Source organism: Nicotiana tabacum, chromosome 20 (genome assembly GCF_000715075.1).
Source record: "Nicotiana tabacum cultivar K326 chromosome 20, ASM71507v2, whole genome shotgun sequence".
NCBI classification, from domain to species: domain Eukaryota; kingdom Viridiplantae; phylum Streptophyta; class Magnoliopsida; order Solanales; family Solanaceae; genus Nicotiana; species Nicotiana tabacum.
Window position 1 is genome coordinate 123,898,056 of NC_134099.1, and position 17,352 is coordinate 123,915,407.

A 17,352-nucleotide genomic window follows, 5' to 3' on the forward strand; every position below is an offset into this window, starting at 1 on the left:
TAGAAATCTAGCTACAAACTATGATAATACTATTTAATTCCAATCCATGTGGATACAATGTTATATTATACTATATTCAACTAGCGAGCATATTTAAGTATGTGATTTGCGCTCGTCAAGTCCTGTATGCTCCGGTGGGTGTATCTAGCTACCTCTGATGCTTGGTGACCGTAGAGTACCAGGAAAAGATGAAGGAGGTGGACACATCAAGTCTCTTTAAGGAAGCATATCAGGCGCTGAACCGGGTAAGGCGTTAACCCTTTTATACCCCTATGTGAACCCCACTTAGGTTTTTGATGTCCTCTACTAATTTCATTATTTTACAGGCTTCAGTGCTTCATCATGAAAGTGTCCTCCGGTACCGCTTGGAGATTAGCCAACTCAAGTTCGAGTTCAAAAAGCAGGTCCGTAAGAAGGACATATACAGAGCTCTTAATGAGAAACAAGACGGGGCCCTTAATGACCTCCCGATTCTCCAGGCCGAGCTGGAAAAAGATCAAAAGGAGGCCTTAACAGTGAAGCAGGAACACGACAACCTGGTTGAGAAGGTAAAGATCTTTGAAGCTAAAAACGAGCACTTAGTCATGGTGGCTAACAGTACGGCTTCACAGGTCCAACAGAAGATAGAGCTGATCAACCAGTTGTGGGCTGAGATAGACGAGGCCAAGGCCACGAACGAAGTGTGGAATGGTAGGATGAACCTACTGGCTTCCGAGAAAGAAATTATGAAGGCGGAGTTGGCATCGGTTGAGAACAAACTTTGGATAGCGAAAGACAAAGCTGATAAGTGGTCTCGACTGAATGATGATCTTCGGGAACAGCTGAACTCATTCGTCATTGACCGGGATGCTCTCGGGAGAGAATATGCGGCATTGAGGTCAAAATTAGATACAACCTCTGCTGATACCAAGGAAATGATGGCCCAGCACAAGGCCGATATGGAGGCAACTGAGACCCGCTTAAAGACGAAGACTGAATACATAAAGCGGCTATCCCGAAGAGAGACCCTCGAAGAGATCCATGCCCATAGTTTTGGCCTATCATCCAAGATTGAAGAAGCTAGGAGGCTCAAGGCCGAGGAAAATGAGCTCTACGAGCCTCAGAGTCACGAAGTCTTTGAGAGTTCTGAGGGCTCCGAGGGTTCCGACATTTCTGGCAATGAGTCGAGCCCCGGTGAAGACCAGGCATAGAGCATTAGTATTTTCCTATTTTTTTTCTTATGCATTCTAAGGCAATTAGATCGGGCCTTTGTAAATATACTTTGGAACATATATAAATTTTTTCCCTTTCTAGGAATATTGTGTCTTTACTTTTCTAGCATCTTCTTGTAATTTATGTTTGCGTATTATTTTTGATGCCTTAGCATAGAATCAGATGTAGTTCTGGGGCATTCGTTTTTGGAGGTTCGAATGATGCTCGACTTCGATGCAACTTTGTTTCCTTGCGGCTTCAAACCCTCAGTGAGACCGGAGTTTTTCAATATGCTTAAGTGTTTTTAGACGATGTTCTTGCCGAGGGTGACCTTTTAGTAGGTTTTGAATTTTTGTAAAGGACTTACTTTCTGGTTATGAACTTCGGATGTCTCCGAGCCCTTTTTAGGATGGTCGTAGCCTTTTATATTTTGGCATTGCCTAATAGGTTTGGTGCCTCCATGATTCGGTAGCCTGGGTCGTCCAAATTTTCATAAGGAGACAATCCCTGAGTAGGGTAACCCATGGGATTTTAGGATATGGGTTCGAAAAAGCAAAAACGCGTAGTAACAAAGTGTAAGGAAAGTGGAAATTTCTTTCAATTCTTAGTATGCAAGGTACACGATCAAAAACGCATAAAAACTTGTGTCGTGGCTTGAGTGGACTATGTGGGCACGGTTCATACGATCGTTTGGCCCTTACAATAAATCCTAACCACTAAGCCTGAGCTTTTAGCACATAAAGTTTTCTTTTTCCCTTGCTAAAGACCTTAATTCGAGGGTAATGGCCCCCGGTATTCAAGATCGAACTTGTGAGGGCTTAGATATTGTTGGCCTGAAGTAAACAGTCATTGACTTCGGTTTGAAACCAGTCTTCAAATCTAAGTTAGTACATTTTACAGTTGCCTCATTAAAAACCTTGCCGAAAAACCTACTTTGAGATAAAACCAGTTCAAGGAAAAAGTGTGCAACATGTGCTTTCAGACCTAATAGCCATATCCGTACTCTAGTTCGATTTATAACATGATTAAAAAGTAATTGATTTCATAACTTAGCAGTAATACCGCTTTAATTGTGTCATATTATAGTTGTTCGGTAGTTGTATGTCATTTCTCGCTTCGAGTTTATACAAGCATTTGCCGGTTATTCTGACAAATTGATACAGTCCTTCCCAGTTCATCCCAACTTCCCTTCGTTCAGGTTACTAGTGTGTAATGTTACTTTCCTCAACACCAAGTTCCTTACTTGAAAGTGTCGGAGGCTGGCTCTTCGGTTGTAATACCTTTCTATTCATTGTTTCTAGGCGGCTAACCGGACCAGGGCGGCTTCCCTCCTTTCATCCAATAGTTCCAGGCTCATGATCATGGCCTTGCCGCTTGGCTCTTCAGAAGCATACTGGAACCTGAGGCTCGATTCTCCCACCTTGATTGGTATTAAGGTTTCTGCTCCGTAGACTAAGAAAAACAGGATGGTCCCGGTGCTAGATTTTGAAGTCATATGGTATGCCCACGGGACTTCGGGTAGGATTTTCCTCCATTTCCCTTTCGCACAGGTCAACATCTTTTTCAGGTTTTGAAGTATGGTCTTGTTTGTTGATTCTGTGTGCCCGTTCCTATTAGGGTGAAAAGGCATTGATATTTTCTTCTTGATCTTGTGATCTTCGAAGAATTTATTCACCTTGCTGATGATGAATTGCTTTCCATTATCGCAAACGATCTCGACTGGTATCCCAAATCGACATATTATGTGGTCCTGGATTAAATCAATGACTTTTTTCTTCCTCGGTCATGAATAGTATGAATTGAACTTTATCGGGTGCCCATGGTAGGGGACCGACGATGTCCATTCCCCACTTCATAAATGGCCATGGGGACAAAATCGACTGGAGCATTTCTCCTAGTTAATGGATCATCTGGGCATGTCTCTAGCGATCGTCGCATTTCCATACGAAGTCCTTCGCATCTTTCTCCATTTTGGTCCAGTAATAGCCGACCCTAATTAATTTCTAAACCAAAGATTCTGCCCCCAAATAGTTCCTACAAGTGCCTATGTGAACTTCTCTCATGGCGTCTTCGGTCTCTCCCGATCCCAAGCACTGGGCTAGCAGGCCGTTGAAGGTTCTTCTGAACAATGCATCTTTGACCAAGCTAAATCTGGCAGCCTTGGTGTGCAAGGCTCTTGACTCATTGGGATCAAAAAGCAATTTTTCGGTCTTCAAGTAGTCTATGTATTTGTTCCTCCAATCCCAAGTTAATCTTGTTGAGTTTACTTCCGCATGGCCTTTTTCTATCACCGACTTCATTAGCTGCACTACTATTCCCGAACCAAATACATCGGCATCAACCGACAATCCCAAGTTAGCCAATGCATCGGCCTCATTGTTCTAATCTTGGGGTACGTGCTGCAAGGTCCATTCCCTGAATTGATGCAGGGTTACCTGTAATTTGTCCGAGTACCTTCGCATTTGTTCTTCTTTTACTTCAAACTTCCCGTTAACTTGATTTACCACAAGGAGGGAGTCGCACTTAGCTTTGATTACCCGACCCCAAGGCTTTTAGCTAATTCTAGACCTATAATCATGGCCTCATACTCGGCCTCGTTGTTAGTTAATTTTACAGTTTTAATAGATTGCCTAATTACATTTCCTGTAATTACCATGAACCCGAGTAATTTTCCCGATCCAACCCCGAATGCGCACTTCTCCAGATTCAGCTTCAAATTGTATTTCTTTAGTATGTCGAAGGTCTCCTGCAAATGTTTCAAATGGTCATATGCTTGTAGGGATTTGACTAACATATCGTCAATATAAACTTCCATTAGCTAACCAGTCTGGGTATTTAACTTCCTAGATGGACACTATTTTAAGGAGTTTGGATACCTCATCCTTGATGAACGCATGTTTGACCTCGGACTGCGGCCTTCTCTTTTGCTTAACTGAATGGAACTTCGTGTCCAAACTCATCTTATGAGTAGGTATATCCGGTGGGATCCCTGTCCTGTCAAGTAGGGACCAAGCGAAACAATCTATATTAGATTTAAGAAAATCAATGAGTTTTTTTCTGAGCTCGGGGGTTAACCCCATGTCCAAGTATACCTTTCGATCCGGTAGGTGTTTGATTAATATGACTTGATCCAACTCTTCGATCAACGATTTGGTAGTGTTGGTGTCATTAGTAACTATGAACGATCTTGGAACTCTGTAATCATCCTCCTCATCTACTCCTCGTTCCTCTAGTTCATCCGAGATCGGCATCAGTGATTGCTATTTAGTTTCTTGCTTTTTGGTTAGCTTCATGTTCTTTGATGTTGAAATTGTAGGCACTGGGATTACTTGGTCGACTGCGAATATCTCCTTTGTGGTCGGCTGCTCCATAGACCTTCTTGACTCCTATCGGTGAAGGGAATTTCAATGTTGCAAGTTCGAAGGTACCACCATCATGTTGTAAACCCACAGCCTTCCGAATATAGCGTTATACCTCATGTCCTCTTCGATCACATAGAACTTTGTCTCTTGGATGATATTACCAGTGCATCGTTGTAAGGTTGTACGATGCCCTCAGCATCCTCGTCGCTGGACGAAATGGTTCCCTCCAGGACATAATCTCGGGTGCGTTTTCCCTTGTGATAGATACTTTAGTGCGCTTTATTATTGGCCTTTAGGAGACATCGACCCATCCGATGATCATGTTGATGATGTGTTGAGGCTCCTCTTGTTTGACCTGTTTGTTAGTGTCCCTATTCCTGAAGTGATTTTTGGCTCGATCACTCAGAAATTTTCAAAGGTGTCCGTTGTTGAATAACCGGGGAACTTTTTCTCTCAATTGTCGGCACTCCTCGGTCCCGTGACCATGAGTGTTGTGATACTTACACATCAAGTTAGGATCTCTTTGAGTAGTGTTGGACTGTAATAGTCAGGGCCACTTGGTCTCTTTGATACGCCTGATGGTTGACACGATGCTGGCAGCATCAACGATGAAGTTATACTACAATAGCCTCTGTGCTTCCCTACCCCCGAGCGTCTTGTCGAAACCATTTTTACTCATCATACCTCGACTATTGGGTCCTTGATCGCTTCTCTTCTTGTCCCTTATTAGGTGATACCCGGACCCATTTCCCCTTCGGTCCCCACTCTATGGTTAGTACCGATCCTAGACCGGTCTTGGATCATGATCAACAACTCTCTTAGACCTGTCATCCGCCGATGGTGTACACAGACCAGAAGGAGCTCCAAGTTGGTAATCCTCGACCATGATCTTTGACTGGTACCTGTTGTGGACGTTGGCCTAGGTCACCGCCGAGTACTCTACCAAATTTTGATTTAGCTGTTGAGAGGCCAAGAAACTTTGGGTGTTAAGCCCCTAAGTGAATGCCTGAACGGCCCAATCATCTGCAACCAAAGACAAGTCCATCTATTCCATCTGGAACCTCGACACGAACTCCCTGAACATCTCATTGTCTCTTTGTTTAACCTTGAAAAGGTCTGACTTTCTAGTCTCGACCTTGATGGCACCGGCATGAGCCTTCATGAGAGCATCTGCAAGCATAGCAAATGAGTCAATAAAATTTGGGGTTATGTTGTGATACCATATCATCGCTCCTTTGGACAAAGTCTCCCCAAACTTCTTCAGTAATACCGACTCGATTTCATCATCTTCCAAGTCGTTCCCTTTGATTGCGCATGTATAGGAGGTCACATGATCATTCGGATGATCCGTGGTTCTGTTATACTTGGGGATATTATGCATACAAAACCTCTTTGGGATTGGCTTCGGTGTCGTGCTCGGAGGAAAAGGTTTCTGAATAAACTTCTTGGAATCTGATCATTTCAATATCGGGGGTGCTCCTGGAATTTGATCGACCCTGGAATAGTATGTTTCCACCTTCTTGTCATTACCCACAATTTTCTTCTCACCTGATTCCACTCGCTTCGTTAATGCTTCAAGCATTTTTACTATCTTGGAGTTGACCTCAGACTCAGCTTCACTCGGTCTCTCGGTGATTTGTTCATTTCTTTGAGTGCTTTTCCAGGATTGTTTAGGTTTGACCCTACTGGGGGCATGGCCTTGATTCTGTAGCTGCGTTATTGCCTCCTGTTGAGCCTGCAACATTTCGAAGATTAGTCGCAGGCTTACCCTATCACCTTTGTCTTCTGGCGCTTCTCGAGCTGTTGGTCGGGGTCCTCCGTGAACATTGTTTTCGGGATCAGTTGGCAAATTAACGTCGATGGCCACATGTGAGTTAGCATCAACCGAATCGTCCACTGGGACACCATTGGGATCAGTAAGAGGTAACTTGTATCTATGTAGCAAATTAATATTTCGCCATGATGGCGAGACTCAACATCAACGTTCAAGTGGGCAGACTGAGAGTTCGACATTTTTGGGCTAACCTAAAATTAAGACTTTAAAGAGCAAGCGTAAAATAGGGTATGTTCTGGCAATTTTTATCAAATTATCACTATTATCCTTAGCCTCACAGTGGGCACCAAACTGTTTAGCCTTAAATCGGATTACAATTAAATTTGTATGCGGTTTTAAGGATATGTGGATTGATTCAACAAAAATAATCAGGAATACTAGATAAATGAGTTAAAGACAAAATGAATGATCAAACCAGTCGTAATGTTACAGCCTAGCTCGAGCCTAGGTTGAATAGTAGTTTTGCCCTCGATTGGACCCTTGGTTCGAACCCAATTACGAATGAAGAATAAATAGTTAAGTACGAACTTTTGCAATGGCTAAATAGCATAAAATGAATTTGTAGTGCCCTGATTTGCGTGTTACAATGTGTCCATAAAAAGAAAAAACCTCCCATTTATATAGTAGGAGAGTTTCATGCCTAGAACAAGTCTAAAAAGAGCAAAAAATTTCCTTTCTCGTTAATTACTGATTCGTAATCGACATCGAGCAAGATCTGCACCATGATATCTGGTGAGGTATGAATATCACGGCCCTTTATCCGTCGTGTGTAATCGTTTATCGAGTTTTTCGAGGTTTTAGAACTCGTTCTGGGTCCGGGGAGCGTTGCTTCATCATACCCGGTGATGAACACATCGTTCTTCTTTCATGTGTCTCGAAGCGAAAGGTTTCCGGCCTCGATTTCAGTCTCGCGTGTCCATGCCCCTTTTCCGCTTTCTTCTCCGGGAAATCAGGGTATGCTATATCCCTGATTTTACTAGTATACAATCATGACATTTCTCAAGCATGTTCTTAAACGTATAATGGAAATAAGTAAAAATTGTCTCCAAATACATTAACGCGTCATTCTTATTTTGAACAAACTATTAAAGAAATTAAATTGTGCCATAAAAAATGGAAAAAATGAAGTGACTTACTTTTTCTCAATTTCTTATTTGTTACACTAATTATGGAAAACTAATGACCTTTTTGATGTTGTTAATTAGGTTACAAATGCGAAAAATGATGAAAGTTTTGACTACATGAAACATGCCAGACATAGATTTGAACAATATCGTTTTAGAAGGTTCAAACAGTTGGGGGGCTGCAGTTCATTCAATGGGGAAAACTTCTATATACTATACCTGATGCAAGAAAATATAAATTGATTTCACAAGTAGCTTGGTTTGAGATGAAAGGTAGAGATAAGAATTGCTTGAGAGCCTTCGCTAGTGTTGCATTAATTTATAACATCATATTAATGTACAACACGTTAATCATACCAAATTTAACAGCTTGTTTGGGTGTTTGTTACCCATTATATTGTATTTTATTGTTATCCTAAAATAATGTTTGTTTTGATTGTTTAGTTAAAATTAACTGTATTGTATTGTTAAATCCATTGTTCTAGAACAATAAAAAGACCCTTTTTTTAAACAACCGATTTAAGGCGGTGGAATTCTTTCCTATTTTTCTTTTCAATTATGTCATAACTTATTACTCCATAATTCTATTTTACCCTTTATATGTTTTTTTTAACACCAAATCTCAACTTATAACCTTCTTCGTCTTTGTCATTTTTTTTTCGAGATTGGTTCTGCTGTTGCCAACTCCACGATCAAAGATAACAAGAATAGTTTCGGCCCTTTCTTTATTCCTTTCTTTGTTTCTTTGTTCCTTTCTGCCCCCTTTTTTTCTTCGTTCCTCTCTTTGAGTTTTATCAGCCACCAGCTTCTGTCCTTAATAATTTTCCCTTTATTTATTTTTATGTGTAATTCATAATAAATTTAATATTTAAAATAATTAAAGGCAGTGGCGGAGCCACATTCAACCAAGGGGTGTTAATCGATGCCCCTTCACCGGAAAACTACACCATACTACTAGATAAATTTGTTTGTTATATGTATATTTATTATATGTTGACTTCCCTTGACTTTTCGATGTATATCTAATTTATTATGTTTTGAAACCCCTAGATAAAAATTTTGGCTCTGCCAATTGAGGATATTTTAGTAAACTTATCAGTTGTAGTACAATATGATACAATCAAACTAAATATAAAATATATTATTTAACAACAACAAAGAATACAATCTATCAAACGTTATATTCATAAATCGATATGATACGCTACAATACGTTATAAAATAATGGGTAACAATGATCCATACATAGTGTAAGGTAAAACATAAGTGATGATAGGATATAATTTCGTATTTTAGTCACTTATTACACTCTAATTTACTGCACTTTAATTGAGTTTGAGCTTTAATCGTTAGTGTTTTGCACTAATTATGTGTTTTATGCCTTGAAGGAGTGATTCCGAGCTATGTAGATGTTATGGAATGAATTCAAATGATTTGGAGCTTTGAAGTTTGAGTAAAAGTCCAAGGAATTAAGTCGGGATCGTATTCGGGGATCAATGGATGATAGTTAGAACGAACGAAGAATCGAGCGGGTATATGGCGTACTGTCTAGTAAAATACACATAACGTTTTTGCTCAGAAGTCCGTTTGGACTCCATAATATATCGTTGGAAAGCTATTTGAAAGGGCTACAACTTTCATGTTTTACGTTTTTGCAAATTCCCACTACCGCGGCGTGTGGTACGGTGTGCCGCGCCTATGGAAATTTCCTGCAGCCTGTCAGAATCAGCAATCTAAACTTTCCCACTGCCGCACCGCATGGTGCGTTGCCCCATGCGGCGCGGTAGTGCAAATTTTACAGAGTGAGTGTTCTATTTCGCGCGAGAGAATATATTTTCGTCTGGGCCCGACCCTACTTGGTACAAATACATGTAAAAACGCTATTTTGAGGAGGTTGGGCAGATTTGAGACACAGATTCGACCTTAGGAGGCAGAGATACGATAGGAGTAAGACGGAGAATTCTTCTACGAGTTTTTCCTTCCTCTTCCGATTTTTCATTGTTGGTTATGACTTTTAGTACTGTAGTTTTACATACTATTATGAATAACTAATTTGTTATCTAGGGTTTTGATGGAACCTTTTGTAGGATACATTCTTGTTATGTTTTTATATAATTGAGTCGTAGTATAATCTCTATTTGTTCAACAACGTTCTTGTTGTAGTTAATTGTAGGATCCTCAATTAGTTGTGCCTAATTAGTATGTATTACTCGGGAGAGAGTGCATATTTTGGTAGTTGTTAAATAACATCACTCCCGACGTATGTGAGGAATCAATAACCAAGGGTTTAAAGGTGGGATTAGGGATAACGAAACCTTGGGTGCGATCTAAGTGAGCTGTAATTAAAGCCAGCTAGCGTAACTCGGGAGAGTATGTCTAGTAAATTGTCGTAATTACTCGGGAGAGAATTACAACACGCAGAGCGCTCATGATAGGTAGAGAATACTTACGCAAAATTATAGAAGACATAGCGGGAAGGATTCCGACAATTAGGGAAATCATAACTCTAGACCTCCTTAATCTTTTCTCCGACCCGTAGTATCCTTAGTTGTTAATCTACTAATTTAATTATTTAGTTAATTAGATATAGGAATCTTAATATTTTAACTTAGGAATTGTTCGAGCTTGTCTTCTTAGCAATATTGAATAGTTGAAGCTAAGCCTTAGTTCTCTGTGGGATTCGACTCCGAACTTGTAAACCGGATTATATTTGCAACGACCGCTTAATCCTTTTTATAAGGCATAGTTGGGCGTGATCAATAAGCTATTTAAATTGGTGCAGAAGTATACTTTATCAGTTTGGGATATTATGAAATAATAAGAATGAAACATGAATCAATCAGTTTAACTTTATTTCGTACTACAATCCAATTGATCAAAGCGAGCGAGCTTTTATTCCTTATATTTATTGATATAGATACATAATTTGCGCGCACACATATATAGAGAGAGACACACATTTGCCAAGCCAATGGTTACTCTGTTTTGTTGGTAGTTGATGGAAACAATTTCTTGTAGGCCTCTGTTAAAGCCACATTTGTGGTACTAAAACCACCATCAAGAACGAGATTCATACCACTCGCATATTTGGAATCATCACTTGCCAAATACAATACTGCCTTTGCAACGTCCTCTACACCTAGTAATGCTCCTTTCAGATTTCCTCCTGCTGCAAACCATTTGTCCGCCATTTGTTTGTCTATTCCAAATCCGTTTAATACAAGCGGGGTGCTAATGTAATAAGGAGAAACACAATTAACTCTTATTCCATACTCCCCTAATTCTACTCCAACGTTCTTAGAAAGCCCCAGAAGTGCGTTTTTCGAGGCCGAATAGGTGTGTGGGACAGCTGCACCGTAGACCTCTGTCGAAGCACTTGCCGTGAAAAGAATGACACCTTTCTTGGCCGGAATCATCACTCTAGCAGCATGTTTCGCGCAAAAGAACTTGCCAACAATGTTTACGTCGAAAACAGTCTTAATTATGTCATAATCGACTTCTAAGATGCTGGATATTGGCTTGCCCAATACACCAGCGTTACTGTACATTATGTCAAGCTTACCAAATTTGGCAACTGTTGCATCCACCGCATTTTGGACGTCCGATTCAATCGCGACATCACAATGGATAAAGGTTGCATTTTCTGTGCCAATCTCTTGTACAACGCTAGTTGCGAGGCTGTCTTGAATGTCTGCAATTATAACCTTTGCACCATGTTGAACAAATAGCCTAGCTGTAGCTGCTCCTATGCCGCTAGCACCACCGGTTATAAATGCTACCTTACCTTGTAACCTGTAAAAAGAAGTTAAAATAAGGATTAGTACGATCATTATCTAAGTGCGCAGGAAAAGTATTATGAAGATATAAGGAAAATAGAAAAAGGAAATAACTTTTTGGCTATTGGGGATTGAAGAGGTGAGTTAGCCATTTTCTCAAACCAGAGAGCTCTCTGTTGTTCACATTCGAGAGAGGCTCTATTTATAATAAAAGTTTGGCCAAAGTGGGAAATCAAATATGAGTTTGACGGTATTTAAGAATATAAAGAAAACTTGTTAATCTTGCGTCTTAAACTAAAGGTGTGTATAATATATTAAAATATTCCATTATTTTATAATCTTAATTTATCATGTCATATCTACAAGGAGTGTCATTAAGAGTAAAAAATAAAAATATTTAAATTAAAATTTTAATATATATATATATATATATATATATATATAAATTAATATTTTATAAATAGCGGAAAAAATTGTTTAACAAAAAAAATTAAAACGAGACAATATTTTGCAGATGTGGGTCCCAATATTTTTCACCATATTTCCCTAGCCTCCCCAATATTGCCCGCCCACAAGAAACAACGCCTCAGAGTTAAAGTTAATTAATTGATTATAAGTTCTGGCAAATAACATTAAGCCTAAGATTTAGCGCTCTAAAGCTATTGGTTACTCATGAGAAGGGATCTAAATTATACACACAGGCATTCTTTAAATAGATTATTAGTATGGCTTGATTTGTTATAATAGGTGATGTTTAGCTTAAAGCATATATATTTCAACGTATATCGCCTTATATTTTACTTTTGTTTCGTGAATTTGGGGTGTTAACTGCTATGATTTATGTTAATTTGAAGTGTTTTTATGTGTAGGAATGATTCGGGAGCAATTAGGGGCGAAACGCGCAAGATTTGAGCCAGAACGAATAAAACCGGACGAATTGAGCATTTGGGCGCCACAGGCAGCGCCTGGCGCCACCTGTGGCGCTGGAGACAGTACTGACAATTTGGGCAGCGCCCTGGTGGGCGTCTGGCGCTGGCCTGGACGCTGTGTTGCGGGGCTTTTTCTATTTCGCCCAGGACAAGGTTATTTCGGCCCAAGACCTCTCCAACTCGTATAAAAGGAGTTCTAAACCTATTTTAGAAGAGATAGAACATACTTTGAAGGAGAATTCACGTGGAGGAACACACACCATGCTTGGAGAAGACTTTTAACTAGTTTTTCTTCTCTTCTCTTCTTTTAATCTCATAGTTTATTAGTTCTAAAGTTTTGGGTGCTACATGAACGTTGTAGTTTGAAGCTTGAATTGTTCTTATTATTTTATTATATTAGGTTATTTGTTCAATCTTGCTTTTAATTATTTGATTGCTTGATCACCAATTGAATACTATCCACGAATCTAGGATTGAACTCGGGAGAGGGAATTCTAGATTGCATATAAGATTGAGTAGAGCAAGATCTTAACTCTGAGGGTAGCGGATTTGCGGTTAGGATAGGACTATACCTAATCGCCTTGATTGATTATTATACGGAAATTATAAATGCGTTCTTGTTAATCTTGATTCCATAGGAATATAGGTGTTTGGTTAGCTTGAATAGGCGAGTTGTACTTCGGGAGAATGGCTACGAGCAATATTAACCTTGTCAACCAAAAAACCAGATAAATTAATTAGACGATTTAAGTGAAAAACTCAACGGGATTGTTAGCTAACCCATAGCTCTAGAATATTCACTCACATTGAATTCGCCTCTATAATTCGCCAACTTGATTTCTTTAATCTCTTAATTTGTTACTCTAGATTAATTTTAGTTAAATATTCATATTTTAGGATTTGTTTGAATAGATTAATTGTTTGATTTAATTTATTTGATAGTTTATCACAAGTCCCTGTGGGTACGATATCTGGACTTACAATCCTATATTACTTGTCGACCACGTATACTTGCATGTGCGTTTGGGAGCAACAAGTTTTTGGCGCCGTTGTCGGGGACTTAGAAATTAACTAGTCTACTAGATTAGATTTTTACTTTTTGTCTACTCAAGTTTTTTTTATTATCATTTTTGTCTTAGTTTAATATTTACTATCTTTGTTGATATGGCATCTTGGAATGATAATTGGTCGAATATTGGTTATTCTTATTATGGTGATCCTTGTCCATATTGTGGAGGACCACACTTAGGGCAAAATTGTGCATCTCAATCTGATGTGTGGAATTTTTGTAATGTGTGTGGTTGTCAAGGTGGCCATTGGGATGGTTTTCCTAATTCTTATTATCCTTCTCATAGTTCTTATATTAATGTTTCTAATAATGTTTATGAGTTTGATAGGAACAATGAAGTGGAGGATATGGAAAGCCGAGCAACAGAACATGATGAGGCAAATAGTCGAGCAACAAAGTCTTGATGCCTTAACGATCAAAAGACTCCAGGCTAGAATGGATGAATTAATGGCCAATTTCCAAGAAGAACCTCAATTCGATGAAGAGAGCGAGTTCCCACAAGAAGATTATTTTGAAGAAGCAGATATAGTGAACCAATCTTGGCTTGAGGAACAAGCTCAACTGATAAAACCTCATGAGCTTCTCCGTGATGGTCTTTCAAATATGACAAAATAGCTGAGACGAAAGAACTGAGCTCAGGCAAGAAATAGACCAATTTGGCTTAGACATGCATGACCTACATGATCAATTGAATAAAAAGGTTGAGGCGTCTGATGTCCTACAACCAATCCTTGTTGATACTGGCCAGCTTGAGGAGCGGAAAGAGGAACTTTAACTATTCGACCAAAATATTATTAATGATGCCAAGGTTGACGAAGTGCTCAAAATTGAGCATGTCAAAAATAATGCAATTTTGGAGTTGGAGCGTATTGGACCTCATTCTAAACATTTTTCAACATTGTGTTTGGTTGGTGACATGGGAATTGATCCAGTCGAGCATATGATGAAGTCAATGGATAAGGAACAAAGTGCTTATATTCTGAAATTTGTGATGCCAAGGAGACAAAACGACATCCCCCACTTAAAGGTCAAGAAGTGCAAGATGCGATACCTATTGCTTGGTTCATTTATTTTTATACAACCGCCTCATGAACATGACAGAAAAATTGATGCAAAATTGGGGGCGCAATTTATATCCTCAAAGTGGAAGGAAGAGTGGTGAAAGTGATGGTGTCGTGTCGCGACGTTAAATCAAGCTCTTGTTGGGAGGCAACCCAGTCTGTATTTTAATTTTTTTAATTTTTTATTTTTTTATATAGTGTCAAGTTTCGTATTATTTTTGTTTTGCAGAGAAAGGGAAGTCTGAGTACCCGAAGTTGAAGCTGATGAGCATGTTTGAGCTTAAGTGTGGGGTCGTCTCGACCCTTAAGATTGAGGATCATGTCCGAGCTTGGCCCGAGAGGGTCTCAGGGAGTATTTCTCACCTTTGCTTTATTATTTTTCTCTATGATCATGCATCGAGGACTATGCATAAAATAAGTGTGGGGTGGGGAAACTACTTTCTGAAGTATAATTGTATAAAACTATTTTTTTATTTAGTTTTTCTTTTAGAACTCGTAGTAGACATAGTCTAGGTATAAAAAATGAAAATTGAAAAAAAAATAGAAAAAATTCGGACTTTCCCGACGATGGATCTTTTGGACAATTTTCTTGAGGGATAAAGTCCGATTAAAAATACCAAAAAGATTTTTTTTTAGGATAGCTAGGTAGTATCCCTTGGTTTTTCTTTGGGCGCCGGTTCTTTTCCAAAGGTGTAGCTCGAACAAGGTACTTTATTTTTATTTTTTTTAGCAGTAGTTCAGGAAGAAACTGAGTCGCTCTAAGAGACTCATTGACATGGTTGATGCTGGCACATTAGGTTATGACATACATGCTATTTTCCCGTATATTTGGTTTGAATTGTGAAGCCTAAGTAAAGTAAATAACCTATTTTGTGATGCCTTTTCTCAGTTGTTTGACTTGTATGCCACATAGTGCAATATTGCTTAAATTTCTCAATTATGTGTGCTTGCTTGACTTGAGAGTTGAACAAAACCGTCTTGATTGAGTCATGTGTAACGTGTGTGTATTTGTGATTTTTTGTGCTATCGTGTGTAGTCTAGAACTTGCCCCGTGTGTTAATTGAAGCGAAATTATAAGTTGTGCTAATCTAAGAGATGACGTATGTATTTTCTTGTTTGATCAGGGATGTGCTTGTCACATAAAAATAAAATTTTCCGTTGCTAGCCCCTTTGAGCCTATAGACCTTTCTTTTGGCACCCACATTACAAGTCATACCCCTATTTTGTTCTTAATTTGATATTGATTGAACATTTACCTCCTAAGGCACTTAGTTGCTAAAAGAAGTAAGGTGAGATATTGGGGAGTAGTTTTCGAGTGAAACCATGAAAGGGCCCGTTGGTGCACTAAGGTTGAAATTAAAGTCACTAGCCGATGAACTTTAATGTATGAAGTGTGTGAAGAAAAGAAAAAAAAAGAGAAAGGAAAAGAAAAATTGCAAGAAAAGAGAAAAAAATATGATAGTTCAAATAATGGAGAAAATACACACCTCCAATTCTTATTGATTTGTGCTAGTGGAAATATAGAAGTGCTTAATTGAAAAAAGGGCTATGTTGTATATGTCAAGTGAATTGGTTGAGAAGAATATGTGCTTGAATCATGAATGTAGTGCATTAAAATGCTTAGGAGGGTTAGCCACTATTTATAAATGTATCATACTCGCCCCTTAGCCTATTTACAACCTTAAAGTCCTAATTGATCCTAGATTTGGCTAGCTTAAATTAGTAGAGATATACACTACGGGCAAGCTTATGGTACGACCACGGGATGCATATGAATTCTTTGTGAGAGTGAGCGAATTTTGTTCAATTGTGTGATGTCCTTAATCTATATTCAAAAGTATATTTGAATGTGTGGACTACTATATTCACTCTTTTTTTTGTTGGTAAGGGCATATGATCTCATGAATAATTGTTAATGTTGTAAACTTTTGTGTTGGGTAAGTGCATGAATTGAGGGTGCTTAGTGGTTGCAAGTCAGCTTTTGAGGTTGGGTGGTGAGAAATAGGTTGTTGAAATTGATTGAATTGAAGGGTTATATTTGGGCATGCTTAAACGGGAAGAATGTGAAATATTGTGTGTTCATACTTGTGTGCTGGTACTGATCGTAGTCAAGGGTATAGTTTGTGGTTAAAAGTTAAAGTACTCCTCTATAACTGATACTTGTACGTAGTTGGGGGTTTATTAGATAGTCCCATTACTCGAGGACGAGCAAGAGTCTAAGTGTGGGGTGTTGATGTTTAGCTTAAAACATATATATTTCTATGTATATCGCCTCATATTTTACTTTTGTTTCATGAATTTGGGATGTTAAATGCAATGATATATGTTAATTTGAAGTGTTTTTATGTGTAGGAATGATTCGGGAGCAATTGGGGGCGAAACGCGTAAGATTTGAGCCAAAACGAATAAAAAATCGGACGAATTGAGCATTTGGGTGCCACAGGCAGCGCCTGGCGCCACATGTGGCGCTGGAGACAGTACTGACAATTTGGGCAGCGCCCTGGTGGGTGCCTGGCGCTGGCCTGGATGCTGTGTTGCGGGACTTTTTCTATTTTGCCCGGGACAAGGTTATTTCGGCCCAAGACCTCTCTAACTCGTATAAAAGGAGTTCTAAACATATTTTAGAAGAGATAGAACATACTTTGAAGGAGAATTCACGTGGAGGAACACACACCACACTTGGAGAAGGCATCTAACTAGTTTTTCTTCTCTTCTCTTCTTTTACTCTCATAGTTTATTAGTTCTAGAGTTTTGGGTGCTACATGAACGTTGTAGTTTGAAGCTTGAACTGTTCTTATTATTTTATCATATTGGGTTATTTATTCAACCTTGCGTTTAGTTATTTGATTGCTTGATCACCAATTGAATACTATCTACGAATCTAGGATTGAACTCAGGAGAGGGAATTCTAGATTACATATAAGATTGAATAGAGCAAGATCTTAACTCTGAGGGGAGCGGATTTGCGGTTAGGATAGGAATATACCTAATCGCCTTGCTTGGTTA

The 17,352-nt window shown here is 39.0% G+C and overlaps 1 protein-coding gene across 1 annotated transcript; it reads right to left on the bottom strand.

Moving 5' to 3' along the window:
- Positions 1–10,370: 10,370 nt before the first annotated feature.
- On the bottom strand, positions 10,371–11,501 carry LOC107766677 (short chain aldehyde dehydrogenase 1). The gene is made up of 2 exons (XM_075240943.1): positions 11,402–11,501; positions 10,371–11,303 (listed from the first exon to the last, which is right to left on the bottom strand). Exons 1-2 carry the CDS (start codon positions 11,437–11,439, stop codon positions 10,487–10,489), a joined length of 855 nt encoding a protein of 284 aa, XP_075097044.1. The 5' UTR covers positions 11,440–11,501; the 3' UTR covers positions 10,371–10,486.
- Positions 11,502–17,352: the final 5,851 nt, after the last annotated feature.